General features: G+C 47.3%; 1 protein-coding gene across 3 annotated transcripts in view; it reads right to left on the bottom strand.

Annotated features, from left to right (window-relative positions):
- Positions 1 to 6,816: 6,816 nt before the first annotated feature.
- Positions 6,817 to 21,226, bottom strand: part of GATA4 (GATA binding protein 4) — a 38,413-nt gene continuing 24,003 nt past the window's right edge. For all 3 annotated transcript variants that reach the window (XM_077811506.1, XM_077811507.1, XM_077811508.1), the window contains 5 exons: positions 17,800 to 17,966; positions 12,710 to 12,835; positions 9,110 to 9,197; positions 8,309 to 8,451; positions 6,817 to 6,999 (listed from right to left, as the gene is read on the bottom strand). In XM_077811506.1, coding sequence (XP_077667632.1) covers positions 6,817 to 6,999; positions 8,309 to 8,451; positions 9,110 to 9,197; positions 12,710 to 12,835; positions 17,800 to 17,966 — 707 coding nt within the window. The remainder of the gene's footprint in view (positions 7,000 to 8,308; positions 8,452 to 9,109; positions 9,198 to 12,709; positions 12,836 to 17,799; positions 17,967 to 21,226) is intronic.

Genomic DNA, 21,226 nt, shown 5'->3' with positions numbered 1-21,226 from the left:
CTCCTTCCCCAGTGCGGGACTCACTCTCCCTCCTTCCGTTCCCATCCCAGGCCCTCCCTTCTGATCCACACCCAGCCCATCAACTCCCCTTTCATATCCCAATTGTGCCCCTGTCCTTTAGTCCTTGTCCAAGTCTCTTCTGTTCTCCCCTGTCCTCCTCTTTCGTCTTTTTCACCCCCCTCCCACCCTAATCCCAGCCTGGTCTTCCATTGTTTTCCAACCTATCCTCATACTCCACCCTATTCTTCACCCCCAGCAGTTCTTTAGTCTTCCTCCTCCCCACACCTTCTCCCAGTCCCCTCAGTCCATTCTCCCCTTGCCTCATCCTCTCCCAGCTCCTCCTCCTCTTCCCCCAGCTTCCTCATCCCATCAGTTCCCTTGCTCTTTCTTCTCCCAACCCCCAGCCCTCCTCTGTGCCTCAGAGACTGGTTTGGGCTCCTTGATCAGCAGCTGAAGTACCATAGCTATGTCTCAGCCCATCTGCTTCTCCCTGCCAGCTGCTCACCACTGCCCCTGCTCCGGCCCATCAGTGGCTCTTTCATTGGAGCGGGGAGGAGCTAAATGTAGAGAGGCAGCCTAATTGGCTGGGTGGCGAAGGAAGGGTGGGATTTCACACACTGGCCACACCCACCGCAGCAGCTGATCACAATCCTAAGGCTCAGCTGGGGAGAATACAGGTCTGGCAGCTTGTGCCTCCAGCCAAAAGCTGGGGGTTACACAGGCCTGGTGTCACCAGAATAAAAGGCCCTGATCCTGCAAAATGACTCACACAGAAGCTTCACTTCGGGCATGTGAGTAGCCCATTGAGTTCCCAAAACTACTCAGGTGCTCGAACACGTGTGCAGCTTTGTTAAGTCCTTTGTTTTAAAAGTGGTTTGTTTCAGTTTAATTTAAAGCAGTTCCTGGTCAGCCTAAACTAAATCAATAGTATACGAAGAAAAATGTGAAAGAACGTTAATGCTGCAAAGTCAAGCACCCAACAGTTAGGAAATGTCAGAACCATAATTCAACCCCCTTGTACATACGCATTAAGTTGCAGTCTTACATGGTCACATGCTATTATTTTTCACAAGACATGCCAGGCTCAGGCTAATGGGTCATTGACACTCTACATAAACTGTACACTTATACATACATCCAATCAATTCATTGCAAGAACTCAGCATGCAAATTCCCATAAGAAAGAAGCTTTATTATTATAAGTTTTATTACCATTGTTTTATTTCCATTAGTTCGAAAGGTGTAGAAGTTATGTGGATTGGTAGCCATACTAATTCATAATATATATTTTTTTACATCTTTAAATAATTACAGCTTGTTCATTCCACCCCCCCCCCTTACAAATAAGTGTCTGTTTTCATGGGACCTTCCCGATGAGTTTGGAAAGCACCAAACTTTACCAAAGGAAAAAGAAAAACAAAAAACCCCACAACATAGTCACAGCTTCAGAGTTACATTAAGAATTGTTGATCAGCATTACAATTCCCCTTCAAATTTCCTTAATGTTTCCTGATCAGATACGTTCCAATCAGCCAGTAAGACTGCAATCTAAATACAGATCTTTTCTGATCAAAAAATGTATCAGTGATTAAAGATATTGCACTTTCACAAAGATGAAAGACAATCAGTACTGGTAAATGACCTTTCTAACCCACCAGTATCCACCATGGCTACCTTCTCCGCATGTCCCTATATTACCAAAGGGCCCATAACGGAGGTCTGATTTGACTGGTATTTGCAGCTTAGACCCTGATCCTGCAAATATTTAAATACACGTATAAATTTACTCATGTGAGGAACCTAACTGATTTTTATGGGACTCCTCACATGACTGAATTTGTGCACGTGCTTATGTGTTTGCAAGATCAGGGCCTTCAATTTTAAGCTCTTTAGGGCAGGACAGAATGCTCTGTTTTTGCACAGCGCCTAACACAATGGGGCCCTGATTGAGGCCACTGGTCATACTGTAATACAAATAATAAATAATCTTGTCTTTATAAGATTTCAATAACCTGCTCATCTTATTTTATTAGAGATGGGCCAGAACCGAAACCAAAACAAATCCCCCCTTCCCCCGGATCCAAGCCCTTCCCCTCCAAACTAAAGAAGGGAGTGGCTAAAATATAACCCCCCAAATTTATAAATGGACCCTCGCTTTACAATGGGCTGTACCAAACCCCCGAAGGCTGTTGTGTTCAGACCTCATCGCTTCATAATACTTCTTAGGCCAGGGGTTCTCAAACTGGGGGTCGGGACCCTTCAGGGGGTCGCAAGGTTATTACATGGGGGGGTTACGAGCTGTCAGCCTCCACCCCAAACCCCGCTTTGCCTCCTGCATTTAAAATAGTGTTAAATATATTTAAAAGTGTTTTTAACTTATAAGGGGGGGGTCACACTCAGAGGCTTGCTATGTGAAAGGGGTCATCAGTAAAAAAGTTTGAGAGCCACTGTTTTAGGAGGTTTCTCAGATCTCCCCCATTTCTAGAATTCATCAGCCTAATAAACATGATCTCCTTTCTCAACATCACCCCCTTCTAAACTGTCTCTGACCTGCAGAAGGATCTGTACATGCTCCTAGGTCTTGCAACTGACTTTCAGCCCACCGCTGGCCTTCGCAGACTAATTGCTTGGAAGCCTTGTGTTTGAATTAATATGTCCATTTCCCATCCTGTGTTTGTCGAGCACCTAGCACAACCAGGTCCTTGTCCATGACTGGGGCTCTGAGGAGCTAAAATACTACAAATAATAAATAAGAATAATAATTAGCTTAGTCTCTAGCTAATGTCTAACAGCTATTTAGATTGTAAGCTCTTTGGGCAGGAACTGTCTGCTACTCTGGGTTTATGCAGCACCTAGCACAATGAGGCCCCATTCTCAGTGGCTCCTTAGGCACTACCATAATAAACTTGATTAATAACAACACTATTGGGTAGGAAGTAGACTAGGGTTGTGGATCTAAAATATCTGAGAGCAGCGTTGGATGAATTAAAAGAGCAGTAGAACAAGAAGGTCTCTTGACTCATCTGTACTTCTGCTGTGTACAACGGAGAGAGAAATAAGGCTACATGAAGAATATTGAAACAATTCATTTTTCTGCTAAACGTAGCAAAACTGCTTTCCTCAGGCCTCCAAAGCTCCCTGCTTCAGAGGTGGCTATGTCTCGTGGTGCAAAGACTCTCAAAAACCCCCTTATGCATTGAAGAGCCCTAGCTCCATATCTCCCCAGGCCTGAAGGATGGGCAGGGGCAAACCACTGAATGGACTCACAGAGAGAAAGGAACATTCTGTTTGCTTTGGGTCCTAGATTCCAGAGATGGCAAGCAGCTAGAAGACCATCTAGCCCTGCGGGATCCCCATCAAGGTACGATACTTGAATTTCTACATTTACTAGCGTTTTGTCCAACCTACTTTGAAGTGTCCCCAGATGTTGGCATTACTTTAGGTCAAGTTCAAGGTGTGTGTGAGTGTGCATCTCTCTAAGGGAAAGGAAAGTATAGGGCAGTTTCAGGCACAGGTGGACAGCGAGTTCACCAGATTTAAAGAGGTGCTGTTACTCAGGGAGAAGGCTGGCTGAAGGATCCAGTGAAAGAAGGAGCTGCCTAGCCAGAAGAACCACACTCATGCCCAGGGAGATGCTGTCAGCAATCTGCTGCCTCTGTGCATTCATCTCAAAATTATATTGACAGGTTTCAGAGTAGCAGCCGTGTTAGTCTGTATTCGCAAAAAGGAGGACTTGTGGCACCTTAGAGACGAACAAATTTATTTGAGCATAAGCTTTCGTGAGCTACAGCTCACTTCATTGGATGCATTCAGTGGAAAATACAGTGGGGACATTTATATACATAGAGAACATGAAACAATGGGTGTTACCATACACACTGCATCCGATGAAGTGAGCTGTAGCTCACGAAAGCTCATGCTCAAATAAATTGGTTAGTCTCTAAGGTGCCACAAGTCCTCCTTTTCTTTTTACTGTAAGGAGAGTGATCACTTAAGGGCGGGGGCGGGAAACCTTTTGTAGTGATAATCAAGGTGGGCCATTTCCAGCAGTTCCTCAGACGTTCTTGTCAACTGCTGGAAATGGCCCACCTTGATTATCACTACAAAAGGTCCCCTCCCCCGTCCCACCCAGCTCTCCTGCTGGTAATAGCTCACCTTAAGTAATCACTCTCATTACAGTGTGTATGGTAACACCCACTGTTTCATGTTCTCTATGTATATAAATCTCCCCACTGTATTTTCCACTGAATGCATCCGATGAAGTGAGCTGTAGCTCACAAAAGCTTATGCTCAAATAAATTTGTTAGTCTCTAAGGTGCCATAAGTACTCCTTTTCTTTTCTCAAAATCATATTGTCTTTTGTGTTATTTTCCCCCCAGCTGTATGAGCTTGTATTTTTCCAGCCTGAATGCCCTGTTGTTCTTTTCTGACCACATTTTTAACCTCGCTACGGGCCTGATTCAAAGCCCACTGAAGTCAACAGAAAAACGCCCATGTATTTCAATGGGCCTAGTACCGTCTGTATTGTTTTTCTCTCCTCACTAGCATTCACAACTTACTATGATCTGTAGATCATTTGGTATCATCTGCAGATTTTATTAATACCTCATGTACTGCCTCTTCTAGATCATTAATGAAGATGTTAATAAGATCAGCCTTGATATCGGTCCTTGCAAGGTAAGAGGTTGAGGGGTGATGGAGCTAGAGATTCTGGGAATCTTAGAAGTTAGAGATGGAAAAGACCTAGCAGGTCATGGAATCCATTCCCATGGGCCTTTGCAGGATTGTTCCTTATTACTGGCTGGATTATGCCCCCCCTACTGCAGGATACCCTATGGTGTAAAACACCACAAGGATCTCCTGCCCCACATTGTTTCGCCACCAGGGGGTGCAGTTACCTCCCGCCTGCAACCAGCTGTGGAACCCATCCAGAAACCCTCTGGATCTCCAAGGATCTATTCAGATCCCAGGAGTACTGGAAGGGTCCATGCTTCCATTGCAACGCTGCACCCCTTGCTCCCAGCCCCTGTCTGTGCAGCTCCATTAACATCTCCCCAGCTGCGCCTGCCTGAGCAACATCCCCTTAAAGGGGCATCCCACCACCCAGGGAAGTTGCAGTGGGGAGACAAAACAGCCCTTTGTCTCTCCACAGCCCCATCTCTGACCATTGCGTTCTCACCCACTCACCCCTGTGTTGACTTCAGACCTACAGAGAGGCTTTTGCAGGGTTGGAGGGAAATGTGGAATGTTTCCATGGCGTCAGCTTAGGGGCCTCCTCCACCCCATCTGTTCAGGAGAGACTCACACACCGTGGACACCTTCGTATATGGATCTGGGGGGCACAATCCCTCCCCTCTCTATATTTTCTTTTAGTGCTTTACACAGTCAAGTTTTGACTCTAAGGAGGACAGAGAAAAGTTGGGCAGACAAGAGGAGAGATGGGTGCCTGAGAATTGGGATGGGGGGGAGAAGGAGATCGGGAAACCTGTTTGGTTGATCAAAAGGGCCCCAAGAAATTCTCTGCCTACACAAATAGGGCTAGCCCTCCATGGGGCAGCCACTCTTCTGGGCCTTGTGGGGAGATACTACTAGTCTCTTCATATTTAAAAAATACATGTAATTAAGCTTGTCCCATGGATATCACAGCTGTGTGCTCATGCTTAGCTGGCGACTAGATTTTTCCCTGCCTATGATATTCAGTTACACAGTGGATGATCACAAGGCCGCTTTCTGCCCACAGTGATGCCTTTAGGAAAGCTGAATTGCTAATTGGCTTTAGTTGGATGTGGGGGAGGGAAACAGGTCTGTGTTTGGGTTAAAAGGCAGATACTGCCATGGAAAAAAGATAATCAGATTTATCAATGGCAACGGAAAACATCAGAAAGAATGTAGAATAATTAATTGTGATAGGCCACAGGATCATACACAATTGCAGCACCATGTCACGGCGGTAATCACAGTGTTGCCCTGCTCTAGAGATCCTCGAGCCAGGCTCCTTGCTATCTCAAAGGGCAGAATCCAGCATTTTCCATCATGTTTTTCATAAACTCTCTGGGTCTCTTCCCCCGCAACTCGCAAAGACTTTCACTGAAGCATTAGGCCTGATTGCGAGACCTTCTCCAGCCTTTTGGAAACACGATCCCATAATTAGGAAAGACAAAATTGTTCCTGTTAAATAAGTACAATGGTTCGGTTCTCTGACTCCTTGGTAACATGAAAACAAAGCTTTGGATGTTTTGGTACATATGTGAGCTGAGTTCTTCTTTCTTCTTAAACCAAATCATGGTATTGAAATCCACAAAAGCAGCCAAAGTTGTGTCAAATTAAGTCTACGTAACAAATTGTCCTGGAGCCAGCTTTGCTGAATGGAAGGTCATCAACTCTCTGCCTTTGGGCGATAACAAGGCAATGGCATTTTCTCCTGGGCTGACCTGGTCAGGAAACGAATGGATGGTGAGAAGAAGAAAGTGGCTCCGTGCCATCACTATCCGAGATGTCAAAGCCAGAAGTTTAAAAAACACCTGAGTCCTGTCTTTGTTTCTGGCTGTTTCATAGAAAGTGGTTACAATCTGGTCTGTTTAAAGGGAAAGATTCAGATCAGCCACTGTTATGATGAAACTGGGTCTTCTCTGCTTACTTAGTATTAGCTGTTCCTGGAAGTCCTCTTTATAATACCGTACGGAATTGTTCTTCCAGAATTACATCATACTTCCCTCGAGGAGAGAGGGGGAAAAGCAAACACTTTTGCTTGATTATTATGGTGGCGTCTTTGTATCTCACGTGGGTGAGCCTGAAGTTCATGGGAGGAGGAAGAGGTTATGCAGTTATGATGTCTCCATGGCTTTCGGCTAAGACCAGGCTATTCCAGGAGTCCTGTTTGGAGCTGGCCTGTGGAGGTTGGCTGATAGCTGATTGGTAGCCCTGTGGGGAAAGCTTCAGGGCTGAAATAGCAGGGTGAATAGAAGATCCGTGCCCAGACATCGCGGTGACTGAGAATGCCTACAAACAATGTAAAAGTGAAAAGATTTTTTTTTAATTGCTTCAGACTAACAACATTACAGCAAGGAGAAAGCATTTCACTTTCCACAGGTCTAATGTTACATTAATATGTACATGCAGAGACATGAGATTTGCAATATTGAATTAAACCATCGGTTCACTGTATCTGGTATCCTGCTTCAATGCCTGATTTGTGATGCTTCAGAGAAAGACAGTTTCCCTTTTCCTCTGAACCCACGCCATTTATAACACTGCAGAGAGTGCACTGAGTTCTTTTCTGAACTCTACAGGTGACCATTTTATACCCTGAGGTATAAGATTTGACCACCAATTACCTTTTGATTAATAGCTTGCTCATGCAGAGTGTAATCAGCGCTACATTTCTCTGGGCTCGATACTGCAAGCATTGGATCAATCCAGCAAAGCCCGTAAGCATATGAATTTTTATTATGATGATTTAATATTATTTGATTTATTATTTAATATTGGTTTTATAGTCAGAATGCTCAAATATTACACTGAGCCTTTTATTTAAACATTGGCGTTCTTTGGATGAGTTTAACAGAGGCTAAGCTAACTCAGTCTTGAATATTAGTCTCGTTATGATATAGGGAATCAAATATCTTCTTAACCAAGAAACAACAGCTACAAATAAACAGGCTTCCACACAGATCAGGTTCCAGATTTGTCCGTCTTGTTCACCAGGGGCGTCAGCCTGCCTGGAACTGTATAAGGCACATAGAGACATCTAGTGGCTGAATAATATACTGCAAATAAACTTATTGTTACAAGTCTGGCATATAGCGTAGAGCTGTGTGATTCTGGTGATTTTAATTCTCAGGTGGTTCAGCTCAGCTTTTTCAGTTTTGTTTTACATGGACTTGTGCTCACTGCACTGAGCTTCAGGTTTAAGCAAGCCCACGAATTCATAAAGAAACTAAGCCAAAACTGCCAAATTTTGCCTGGTTTCAGGTCAAAACCAAACAGCACAGCTAAGGGCTTATCTACACTTGGATATTTATGCAAATAACTAGTCCAGAATAATTAGCATAAGCCTCTGTGTGGGGACTCCTAGTCCAGAATTACAGTCCCGTTTATGATTTAGCTTACACCGCTTTGGTATATTTCCCAACGTAAAAATGCCCTTAGTGTTGCAAGTTTCGCCCCCTGTGACCTTTCAGATCCTTGGGTTGAGCAAATGGCTGTCGTTTGCCTTCAGAGAAGGTTCTGAGGGTGTCTTTTCTCCTCAAGTTACCTATATTAAAGTTCACACCTTTGTCATACCTCTTGACCTTTCCTGCTTCATTACCTGAGAAATAGGGCTCGGGTGCCCATAATGAGATGAAAGCCCCGGTTCCGTCTTTATGGGGCGCATTTCCTCGGTGGTGGTGGTGGTGTTGGTGTTACTGGCGGAGCTGGTGGTGGGGGTAAGACTCTCACTACTGGACGGTCCTAGGAGAAAACAGCAGTTAAACCAGGCTTCCCATCAGAGGAGCTTTACGTACAAAAAACATAGCAAAGCATTTGTGGTTTGGGGAAAGAGAACTCTGTTCGTAGGCCGGGTTTTGCTGCCATTGAGAGACCTTCAAAAATCTTAACCAGGTTTGGAGAGAAGAAGAAAAGGATGTTGGGAGATTTGCTCGTTTGGTAAATTACCCTTGTCCCCCCACTTACAGTGTTCCTGCCTCTCATTCCATGTACTCTTTATCCCTGGCAGGGCAGGATGGAAAATCTCCCAAAGTCCTGTGTCAGCATAAACAGGGCTTGGTGTAAAACCTCCGAATGATTCTCTGTGGGAAGTGGCTTCTGTGATTGTTCCATAGCCTGGTTGGGAACCTGGAAGGGGTGTCACCAGGACATTACAGGTGCTAATTAGTGCCAGTGATGATGGGGATGCCTGTCCACTGGGAACCGGACCAAGCGCACTCATTTCACATAGGTCACCAAACAGCAATCCAACAGTGATCAGCTACCTGTTTGCTAAATCCGGGGATGTCTGGTTCAGAGGGCAGAATTCTTAATTTAGTTCTAAAGGGTGAGTTTCTGATACTATGCTCCTCCTACGCACACGCACACACAGACATACACACACATCTTGTTTAACGCTCACCTGCTGGTGTCTTGGATTTGTTAAGGTTCTTCGGCTTACGTTTCCTCGTTTGAATCCCCTCTTTTCTCATGGCTAAAGGCCTTGGGACCTAGGAACCCAAATGCAAAGCATACTGTTTTCAGTATGTACGCAATACAACCTAACGTACTGGGATTACATCTTTGCCTCCTAGGATTTCAGGTAATCAGTAGATTTAACTAAAAAGACATGAAGCCAAAAGTTACTGACCAGCAGTGATTGAATTGAGACTAGAGACAGGCCCTGGCTGCAAAGTTTGGCTCCAGATCTGGATCTGAATTTTTTGGAAATAATAGCGTGTTTGCATCCAGGGCTTTGAGTCACCAACTATAAAGCCAGAAGGGATTATCAGATCCTCTACTCAGACCTCCTGCATAACTCAGGCCAGAGAATTTTATCATGACTAAATCTATGTCTACACTCCAGAGCCTGTGTTGACATAGCTCAGATGCAGCATATGCTGACAGAAGTTTTTCTCCCAGGGTAGGAACACCACGTCCCTGAACAAAGTTATCTTGGCTGACAGAAGTATTCTTCTGACAGCATCCCTGCATCTACAGTGGGGGGAAGAAAGGGGGTGAGTTCACACGCTGACCAACATAGCTATGCCAGTGTAAGCTTTAAGTGCAGACCAAGCCTAGCACATACCTTCTGGAAAGGTATCCACGCTTCCTCTGAAGACTTCGAGAGATGGAGACTCTACCACTTCCCTTGCTAGTTTGTTCCATTGGTTAACCACCCGCACTGTTAAAAATTATGCCTTATTTCTAACTTGAATTTGTCTGGCTTTGACTTCCAGCCACAGGTGCTGGTTACATCTGTGACCCCCAAACCCCTCAATTCCAACGGGCAAGGGGGCTACAAGAAAATTCTGATTCTGGTCTATCCATTCTGTCCAAAGACTATCAGGTGAGGTCTTAAATGAAAACCAGGGTCACACTGGTCGTTAATTTCAGAGGGGCAGCCGTGTTAGTCTGTATCAGCAAAAAGAAGGAGTACTTGTGGCACTTTAGAGACTAACAAATTTATTTGGGCATAAGCTTTCGTGGGTTAAACCCACTTCATCAGATGCATCTGACAGTTTAACCCACGAAAGCTTATGCCCAAATAAATTTGTTACGCTCTAAGGTGCCACAAGGACGCCTCGTTCTTTTTACTGGTCACTAATATCATTGTGAAAGGCATGATCAGATATGCTGTAAGGAATCAGGTGTGTATACTGAAAATGGGTTTTAAAGTCTGTGTCAAGGCCGATTGGACAAACAGGTTTTCTGTCAGACACAAGATGTTTATGCACCTGTCCCTGCCACAGCATGTAAATTAAGCATTGTAAGCTAACACAACCGCTGCACATGGGGATGTGCAATCAAGAGGACAGCAGCACACAGGAGAATAAACCACAGGGTTTATCCTGACTCAGAGCACAGACAATGAACTCTGGGGATATAAGTAGAAGGCAAAAAGACACCCCTTCATCCTGCACCTTGGAAGTAAATGGACAGTGTCTTTACATTCATGAAAACGGGATCTTTGCCCACCTTGCTGGAAGATGCTGCAACAGATTTTGGGAGAAATAAAACTCCTTTAGAGAGGAGGTAGCCAGTTAAGCTTAGTCTCTATAAAGCGTGTTGTGATTTTGTATTATACGGAACCCTTTTGTTTTCATTCTCCTCACTCACTAGCTCTTGAATCTTTGGTAATAAACTTATCCTTGATTTCATTCTAAATATATCTAAGTGCTGTCACACAAAGCTAGGTGCTGATCCTGAGTTGACTCATACAAGCTAGTGTTGCACTGTTTCCTTGGGCACAGCAGACTGGGTATTTCTGTGGCATTCAATGGAGAAGGGACTGGGTACAACAGGGGATGCTTCAAAGGGGCTCGGAGACTGGCCTGCACCTATTGTTAACCTGCAAGGCAAAGTAAGGGCTGGCAGAGCTCAGAGGAAGTTGTTTGCATAGCTACCAGGCTGGCTGTGTCCTCTGACACCCCACGAAGCACAAACAACTCTCTCTCTCTCACTGGAGGCAGGGGGGTAACAAGGTGACTCCTATATTGACGGAAGGGGGGTTTCCATCTGTGTAGTTAATCCACCTCTCCGTGAGGCTTTAGCGAGGACAATGGAAGAATTCTTCCATCGACCTGGTTGTGTCTACACCAGGGTTAGGCTGACCCAGCCACGGCACTCAGAGCACAAAACTTTTCACAGCCCTAATTTTAAGTAGAGCCCAGCCATTGCTCTTTGGCCTAGGCCCATCTGTAAATGAACACTACAGCATACACTCTCAGGGAACGGAGATCATTAACGGCATAAATGAATTTGTGTCTAAAACCAACAAACCCCCACCCCTGTGATCAGCAATGGGAAGAGCTGTTCGGGTTTGCAGTTCAGCCGGTGAGGGTTTGCTGTTTGTTTTCACTGTGTCTCATTGGACACAGAGAAGATTCACAGATTTTAAGGTCAGACGGGGTCACTCTGACCATCTAGGCCACAGAGAGCGGGGACAATCTTCCCTAATTTGCCTTCACCTGGTGCAGGGAGCGAGAGGTGGATACACAGTGGTTCACGACTAGGACTGCCTGGGCATTGTACACATCTGTGTCCACATCTGGCGTTCGGAATACAGAGCCTCATCCCACACCACTGTAGTGAGTTTGTGAAGGGAGTTTGTTTCTGACTTCAGTGCGGAGCAGGAGTGTGGAACTGGCTTGTAACACCTTAAACTTCAGATCGGCCATGGGGCCTGTGTGACTTGCCCAGATCTCATTCAAACAGACTCTTTCAGGCTTATTAGCCATCAGGCTGGTCTCAGCAGTTGTGGGACCCTCTCAAACATAGCCAATTCCTGTCACCATGACAAGACTAGGATCGAGAGAAGGGTTATTACATTATACTGCTTTCTTAGATTCATGGATTCTGAGGCTCGAGAGAACCATTGTGATCATCTAGGCTGACCTCCCACATAGCCCAGGCCACAGGACTTCCCCGAATTAATTCCTGTTTGAACAAGAGTATGTATTTTGGAGAAAAACATCCAATTTGGTTTTAAAGATTGACATTGATGGCGAATCCACCCCCACCCTTGGTAAGTTGTTCCAATGGCTGATTCCCCTCACTGTTAAAAACTGGCCCTTCATTTTTAGTCTGCATTTGTCAGCTTCACCTTCCAGCCGTTGGATCGTGTTATGCCTTTGTCTGGAGGGCATAAATGGCAGGGTAAGTTACACTGTGCTAAATCACCCTGCTAAATCATTTTCAGTGAGTGCGAGTGTGATTCATGTTTTGGGGGGGCCAAAGACTGGGGTTGTAGAGGGGAGATCAGCCAAAAGAAAAAAGTAAGACCGTGTAAGATAAAGCAGATTCCCACCTGGCACCACTTGAACTAACCCTGTCTCACATCCTGTGAGAGTAAACAGTCCATCTGCAGTCTAAAGAGCGGGCACACAAGTCTATTCTATTTTACACAGGTTCTCATACCACCCTCCCACCCTGCTAGCTGAGTGCCCTCCAGCCGTGCATTAAGCAACCTGACTACACGTCTGGCCCGGGTTATTTGTTCTCAGCGTCTCATTGTCATTACCCCGTGGAGCTTCATGTACAATCCGCAGGCGTTACAGACTGGCTCGCCTTCAGCGTTTCTGCGCCACAGCGTGGTCGTGGTCGTGTGACAGTTGGCACAAGAGAGCCCAACACGGCGGGAGGCGGACTGCAACAAGAGACAAAAGCAACAGCAATGTCAACAAGTCGCTAGCGTTACCATTTGCACAAGCGGTTTCTAGGTTGGAGCAGACCCCACCCAGCTTTCCCTGATGCATGGCAACTGTTGCAGGGGTTTGCGGATGTACTAATAATATTTTGTACAATGGACAGTAACTAGCACCGAAGAATCTCAGTGCACGTTACAGACATTACACGGATTCAGCGTCACAACACCCCTGGCAGTACGGTCAGTGGGTTTTTTACCCATTTTACAGATTTATAAACCAAGGCACAGCGGGGTAAAGTGACCTGCCCAAAGTCACGCCGGGCTTAACCATTAGCCCAGTTGTGCAGCCCTGTGGGTGAGAAAGGGGACGTGACAGAATATAGTACTTCCCTGTGTAGGAGACCCACATCACCAGACCCTGCATGAGCGGGGCAGGGCGGGAGGGAGCTGCTGCTAATTCACCTCCCATGCAGGTGGGCAGGGCGTGGGCAGGCAGGAGTGGAAAATGGGTGGGGCCTTTGCTCCACTCAACATGCCAGCCAGCTGAGATGGCACAGAGCGGGAAGCAAGATACACTAGGTACTGGGCTGGCATGGCTTACTTCTCCCCTGGAGTGAGCCATGCAGGGGCGTACGCAGGAATAAAAATTTGATGGCTTTGGGGGGGGGGGGGGGAGCACATTTTGTGTCCCCTGCAGCTGGAGGAGCTCGCTCTCCCTGCCCCAGCGCTGGAGCCAGAGGAGTTCTGTGCCCCTGCTGATTATTGGGGGGCAGGGGGGGTTGCCCCTGCTTGCCCCCCGCCTTCTGTCTGCCTCCAGAACCGTGACTCTCGGTCACCGTTAGGTCCCCACCATGGTCCTGAGGCAGCACATTAAGCACTGCCTCCTGCTCTGGCCAGACAACGATGGGCCAAGCCAACCAACGGGGTCAGTGGCACAAGTGGGCAGAGACCCACGGGCTCCTGGCTCCTCCTCCCAACACTCGCGCCTTCTCTGTAAGTGAAGGGAGATTTGACAACGGTCAAAGCCGAAGCAGGAAAATCTAATTTGTTTCCAACTTCAAGTGAGACTCCGCCTGACAAAGGCCGAGTCTGGAACTGGGCCCAAGGTATGAAATCTGGAGCCAGGTTTTGAATGCTATGAAATTTGGTGGCGTTTTTGATCCAGGCGTTTGGTTTGTTCCATCACAGCAAGAGGGGCCAGCTGGGAAATAAAGATCTGGATCCTAACGCAACCACCCCCCATATTAGAGGGTGTTTAGACCTGGATGTTTGGCTTGGGGGGCCATCCCTAGATGCATGTGTTTAAAGGGACATTGTTGAGATGTCCTGCCATCATTACTGTGTTCCTTATAATAACTCTGTCTGGAACTGTAACTCTCCTTCCTCCCCAACCTGCTGCCTATCCACCACCTGGTCACATTGCTTTATTATTGTAGGGTTGCTCAGGAGAGCCAAATGGATGGACTTTGATTTTGTTTTTAATCGGGGGAAAAAAAAAAAACCAGTGCTGAAGCAGTCTGCCACTTAGAGTCTCTGGCAAAACACAAGACGGAGGCTCCTGCTGGGCTGCCTGGACTGGATTTCTTCTGCGAGGAAATCACAATCCTGCTGCCACTAAAGTCAATGGCAAAGACCCCTTGATGTCAGTGGTGTATAATGTAAGCTCTCCTGGGCTGGGCTCTTGCCTTCTAACCTGTACAGCTCCTGACCCTCTTTTGACATCAAATAAATGATCATAGCAGAGGCTTCCACATGTGAGGTTTTCAATCATATTTTCCTTCAAAAAAAAAACAAACAACAACAACAACCAATATTTAAAATTCAGGAAAGACTCATTCTGGAAATTGTGATGAAAACATGTAAGCAACTGTCAGTATGTGCAACTGGTCCCCTGCTGGGCCTGATCCACAGAGGGTAGGTGGCTGTTAGAGGCCTGCTTATGAAGCTTTAGCTCCAGGTGTTGCTACTTGTGTATTTAACTCTGGAAGTCCCCAGTTCAATCCCTAGTGCGTCAGTCAAAATGGTCAGCGTGTAAAATGCTATGAAACCAGCCCCTGCTTCTCCCTCTTGCTTCATTTTTAACTGCCCAGAGTCTGTAACCCACAAAACGGTATCTTCTGTTCCTGTCAGGTTTGCCCATATGGCTGCCATTTCCTTGTCTTGCCTTTTCTGCAGATGGCAACATGGCCGCCCTTTGTTTACCTCCCTGTTTGCACTTACTGGCATTGTGGCACGAAGGTCGGGGAACCTGGCACTGACCTAGTACAACTGCTGTGCGCTTCACTCGCTGAGCTTCCTTTGCTATATGTAGGCCTGGAACAAAATTATGTAGCCGAACACACCCAGACTTTGTGGGCGTTCTAAACTGAAACCTGGATCAGGGACCTAATAGGCGGAAGCAAAACTGGGATCCAAACTCACCCCGACGGCAGGGTGTTCAAAACCCAGATCCAAACTACTGCTGCTGCTCCAGCAAGTCAATCTAGAAACGAAGGGATCAGCACAGGTACAATAAAAGCCAGCCTGTCCCACAGCTTTTTAGAGGATGGGGGGAAAAATCTGTGTGCATTGGTTTGTTTGTTTCAGATTTTAGTGCAGCCCTTTGCACTTCCTGATTAACGGGGAGCATGGGGAGACTGGAAACTGATGTGCTGAAACCACATGAGAAAGACCGTTCTTGTCGTACTTGAAGGGAGAAATACTGAAACACAAGAAAGCCCACTGGCCTGAAGTTTCCACCCAATTTTGTAGAGCAAAGCAGCTTAGTTAGCTCGTGTACATGCATGTGGTCTAGCCGTCTTCTTCTTAGCGTATGCACAACGTGCCTCAGTTGGCACATGACCAGGATTCATCACTGAATTTGGTCCAGGGCTTGGATCATTTGCTTTCCGGCCTCGGGCCATGTACTGACGGGGAGTGTGACGTGACCGCTGATCCGTGCCCCCGAGTCTAGTGGTGACAGCACAGTGTTAGGAGTCAGGAATCTGGATTCCAGTCCCACATCTCCCAGTGATTTGCGGTGTCATCATGTCCTCTCTCTCTAGCTTGTTTTCACCAGCTGTGAAATGGGGATAAGAACACCTACCCCACAAGGGTGGGATGATGTTTAATTCAGTCTTTCCCAAGGTTTGGAACACTGAGCTCCTCTTCAGAAATTAGTCCTCTCTCCCTACAACCTCACTAGTGGCCCACCCACCTTACTGTAGACATCTCCTGTGCACCTCAGCCCCGCTAGTCCTTTGGGATGTGACCCCACACCCTTTGGGAAACCATGGCTTCGTTCATTAACATCCATCAGTGGAGTGAGAGCCTTGGAGGGACCATGCAATGCAGGTAAACACTGTGTGTGTCTGCACGCTAGGGAGAAGATCCTGCAAACACATGGGGAGATGTTTCTGGCTCAAAACACAAGCACTGCAGGCACTGTGGAAAGATCAGCAGTTATCACGTGGCAATGTCTGACCTGGCACACACTGAGACGAGGGAATGGCTTTACAGAGTCAGTTGATTTTTAACACGCATCTTTTTGTAGTGAACGTATCTATCTGAATATGTACGCCATCTTCACCAAGACCAGGGATTGAAACCAGGACATCCTGAGCTAAAGCATCACTCTCTGCAACCATGGGCTGTACCAGACACATAGCCACTGTGGACTGGGCCCAGCGAGGAACCCACAACTCTCATCAATGGGTTACCTAGGCATACACACTGGGCACCTGCCCCAGGCGCTAAGCTTCCCTCGCCTTCTCTTAAAAATATACGGCAGAACTGAAGCAGCAAATGGGGATTTGGGGCCAAACCCTATTACAAAGCAATTCAAAATCTCCTTCCACACACAAATTCGTGGAAGAAACCCCATCCCAGCCATCTCAGCCCTCCCCAAACACTGGGGAGCTTTGAAGTGTGACCAGAACAGCAACAAATTCAGGCTGTGTTGACTCTGGAGAAGAGTCAGTTTCCGAGGGGAACTAGCAGCTTCTGATGTTACGTGCCCCAAAGGCCTGCTGAGCGAGCACCTCTGCCAGGCTCAAAGTGCACCGGTTCCTTACAAACCCTAGTGCTCTTTCAAGCCAGCCTAGGGCCTAGCAAAGCACGGAACAGCTCAAGTGACTTTGGGAGGACAAACCAGAAGCACGTCACTATGAAGCACTTTAGCCAGCAGAGGGCGCCAGAGCCAGCGGATTATGGCCGGCTGAGCGTCATCCGCAGAAGGCAAAGCCAAAGAAATCCAGGCAGTAGCATGATTTTTGCCTTCTGCCTCTCTGAAGATGCTGGAGAGCGACAGACAGGCTTGTATGCTGTATGTATGTATGTATGGTACAGCATGTACCCCCAGCATTTCAGTTCTACCTCCTGGCTTGCTCAGACAGGAAGCCACCAGAGGCTATGGAGATGGTGGGGTCACCAGAGGCTGAGGGAGGTCACAGGCAGGCAGGAAGTAGCCAAGGGGTGGGCATCACATGTATATAAATGTGAACAGAAATGTAGAGAGAGGTGGAGGGGACCAGGCTGGAGGTGGAAAGGGAGCTGGGGGTCAAGGGCAGAGCTCTGTAGATGTTATTTTGTGTAGGACCCTGTAAACCCAAGGGCTGGCCTTCTGCTCAGCTGTGAGCAGCAGGCAGGCACTTCGGGTCTCCCATGTGTCCCACAGTCCTTTGCACCATTTGCCATGGGACCTCCATTGAGGAGCCGCTGCAGCCAGTACAACAGATCACAGAGTTTTGCAGGCACAGACAACTCAGCTGAAGCCAGGATGCTATTTTGGAGGCACAGAGAGAGGCCCAGGAGGCTGCTGGGAGACACCAGATGATCTCCCAACTTTTGCCTAGGATTCTAAGCCTCGTCATTGCAGAGTGCCCAGGTGCCTCTGGGCAGCTTGGATTGAGTGAGTGTTTCCTGTTCTGGAGTCTAGTGTGTAGTTGTGTGCAGGCTGCAGGCGAACGGCACACGCCTTTCCTTACCAGCCGCCTCTGGGGTTTGATCAGCGGTCGGTTGATGCCGTTCATCTTGTGGTAGAGCCCACATGCGTTGCACAGGTAGTGTCCCGTGCCGTCTCTCCTCCAGAGTGGGGTGGACATGGCTCCGCAGTTGACGCATTCTCGCCCCTCAGAGTAGTCGTCAAAGAACTCTGCAGGCATGACAGTAAACAAGACAAGAAAAGAGGGTGGACAGGTTGAGGTAAATAAAACATTTTTAAAACTCTCCACTCTTGGTCCTAAATACTCAAGCAGTACCTGGCTATCTGCAGAGAGCAGAAAAACAGGGGCGGGGGGGGGGGGAGGGAGAGGTTGTGTTATGACTTTCCTTAGGAAAGGCAGGTCTTATTAAAGGCAGGCTGGCCAAGTGGCAAGGCCCCTGGCTTGGGATTCAGGAATCCTGCCTCTGCTACACGTATTCTCTAGCACCTTGGACAAGTTACTTAATCTACTCTGTGCCTCTTCTATCAAATGAGGATAATACTTCCCCACCTCACACGGTGTTGTGAGGATAAAACCCTTTAATGATTATGAGCCTCTCAGAGATTAGCCCAGTGGTTCTCAACCTTTTTCGTTTGCAGACCCCTAAAACATTTCAAATGGAGGTGTGGAAATCTTAAGACACAGTCTGTGGACCCCCAGGGGCCCACAGACCACAGGTTGAAAACCACAGTAGTACAGTGGTGAGGGCTGTAAAACTGCCTTTTGAGGTGCAAACTGGGGCCCTCTCTTTTCATCAAAACCACGCTGTTCATGCAGGCCCAGATCTGAAGCCCACTGAAGTCAATGTAAAGAATCCCATGGATGCTGGACTGGGCTCGTCAAAGCTACCCATGAAAACAACATGCACCTATGGAGGGTGCAAAGTCCTCACTGTCACTTGTAAATCAGAAAGACACTTGCACAAGCAAACATCTAGCTCTGCATGCAAGCACTAGATCCACATGCACAACGGATGCCCAGGTAACACACTATCTGTTTGTTGACACCACACTCATCATCAGGAATCGATCCTGTGACTCTCAGCATAGAAAAATAGGCCTCTACCACTTGGAGTAAAGGAGACCTTCTCCAGGGACAAGAAAAGAGCAGGCTGCTAGCGTGACTGGGGTGAGCCACTAGAGGGCGACGTGATCCCATGCATTCTGCCAGCGTACTGCACAGGGCGCTTTTTAGCCAGTTTCACAGAAGTACCCACATGGACAAATCTGGCCCATGACGTCTGCTTACAAAATACGTTCCTGGGAATTTGGAGATGCTAAAGAGACTCTTCCTCAAGCACTGCAGCCCTAAGACAGCTACGGGAGAGTAAGCTGGACTCTATTCTGCCTTGGCAGTTACATGCTTCATGCAAAACATCATCGCTCTAATAATGGAGAAAGAGATGGATCACACCCTGATTTTCAGATCGCAGGATGAGCTTGCAGTGCTGGGCTACGTGTGTTGCACCTTCCGCTCTGGGCCTGATCCACAGAGGAGCAGCATCTGTCAGAGCTCTTTAGTGCGAGCTCGAGAGACCAAAGCTTTCAGCTCCAGAATGAAGTCCCCCCAGTTCAGTCTCTACAGTGGACCACGATTACAGCGGTTACACCAGTGGCCATGTGCTGCTATTTGACCGGCGCTCTCCAGAGTTAAATTCAGCTTGAGCTCAAAAGATGGGCTTTGCAGCTAGTGGGTCTAACAGACCCAGGTCTACTCTGAAACTCATCCTTGGATAGAGTCACAAATAGCAAGTGTGAAAAATCAGGGCACTTTTTGGGGGGAATGGAGGGACATAGTTGCATATAAGACAAAGCCCCTAATCAGGACAGTCCTGGTAATATTGGGACGTCTGGTCACCCTGTCCTTGGGTCAGGCATAGAGGGGAACTAGAGAGGTACATGTGCAGATAACAAGCAACAGTGCAAACCCATCCTCAGCATAAAGAGGTGCAATTCCATTGAAATCATGGACAAACTCAGCGCAATTCCCTTTGGCTTGGTAAAATGAGAACACCTGATGTGAGCATCTGTGGGCCATAAATATCTAAACCTCTGAGACTGCAACGCATCCCTGATGTTAACCCAGACAGAGGATAACAGCCTACGACCGCTGTCAGTTTGCGGAGTTACTCCTTTAGCGAGCGGACTATCCTCTTTCACACTGCTTTGGTGCAGCCCCAGCTGACGACACGAGGGGTGGGGGAGTTGTTACAAAATCATTCCTGCAGACTCACTTCCCCGATTATAACCGAAGGAACAAGATTGCTTGGCTCTCAGTCTAAACACAGAAACTACCGTAGAATGCAGATGCAGCATTACAAAGGAGATGGTGGGGGGGAACAGTGCAGCTCAGTGTGTCCTGGGTTTGCAACACACATCTCAGCCACCCTTGGAGGTGTCAGCCTTCCTGGGTTTCTCAGGCCGAAACACGTTACATGGTGTGTACCACAGTATGGGGACAGAATATACATAACGGCCAGGCCAGTGTTGATAAAAGCACATTTTTGGAAGCTGTTTAGGCTTAGGCCATGCCAAACAGAAGCTGCTGAAGAAGTGGCCTGTTCAACACTGTACCGCAGATCCTAGGAACCTTGCCATGCAACCCGGGCTTTGTTATAGCGGCGTGATCTCTGGGACCCTAACAGATCTCTCCACAGACAGCTCAGAGACAAGCCCATTGAGACAAACAGTTTTGATCAGGGGAACCTGTTTTCCACTCCACGCCCACAGCGGATTCGTTGGTGTCCCGACTCCTTTCACTGCAGATCCCGGTTGCAGCATCTACACTGAAGTCAGGGGCAAATGAGATTTTGCCGTAAAGACCTGATCCAAAGCACATGAAGATCAACAGACGTCGTTCCGGGGATTTCAGTAGGCCGTGGACGCTTGAGAGCCTTACGGATTTTGCAATTTCATGTTGAGTCTTGTGAAATTTGGTGTTTTATTTCAATCCCCAACTCCTGGAGACATGTTATTAGCTAAGAATCTCATCAGTCCTTCGGAAAAAAAAACAGAAAGGTTCTAACCCACAGGCTTGTGCAGAAAAGCTTGAAACTGTGAAGCGAATGCACGTAAAGGCCCAGAAACCAGAAGACAGAGAAAAAGAGGCATCTTTTATTTTTTAAAAACCATCCTGATTTTTATGCCAATCTCATCATTTTCTAGGCCTGACTCATGATTCTGGAATGCACAGGGTAGCCATCAGAACATAAGAATGGCCATCCTGGGTCAGACCAAAGGTCCATCTAGCCCAGTATCCTGTCTGCCGACAGTGGCCAGTGCCAGGTGCCCCAGAGGGAATGAACAGAACAGGGTCATCATCAAGTGACCCATCCCCTGTCACCCATTCCCAGCTTCTGGCAAACAGAGGCTAGGGACACCATTCCTGCCCATGCTGGCAATATTGTGATTATAACGCCTTCCTTGTCTCC

The sequence above is a fragment of the Eretmochelys imbricata genome, chromosome 3 (assembly GCF_965152235.1).
Source record: "Eretmochelys imbricata isolate rEreImb1 chromosome 3, rEreImb1.hap1, whole genome shotgun sequence".
Lineage (NCBI taxonomy): Eukaryota > Metazoa > Chordata > Testudines > Cheloniidae > Eretmochelys > Eretmochelys imbricata.
This window is presented reverse-complemented; position numbering and strand designations above follow the sequence as displayed.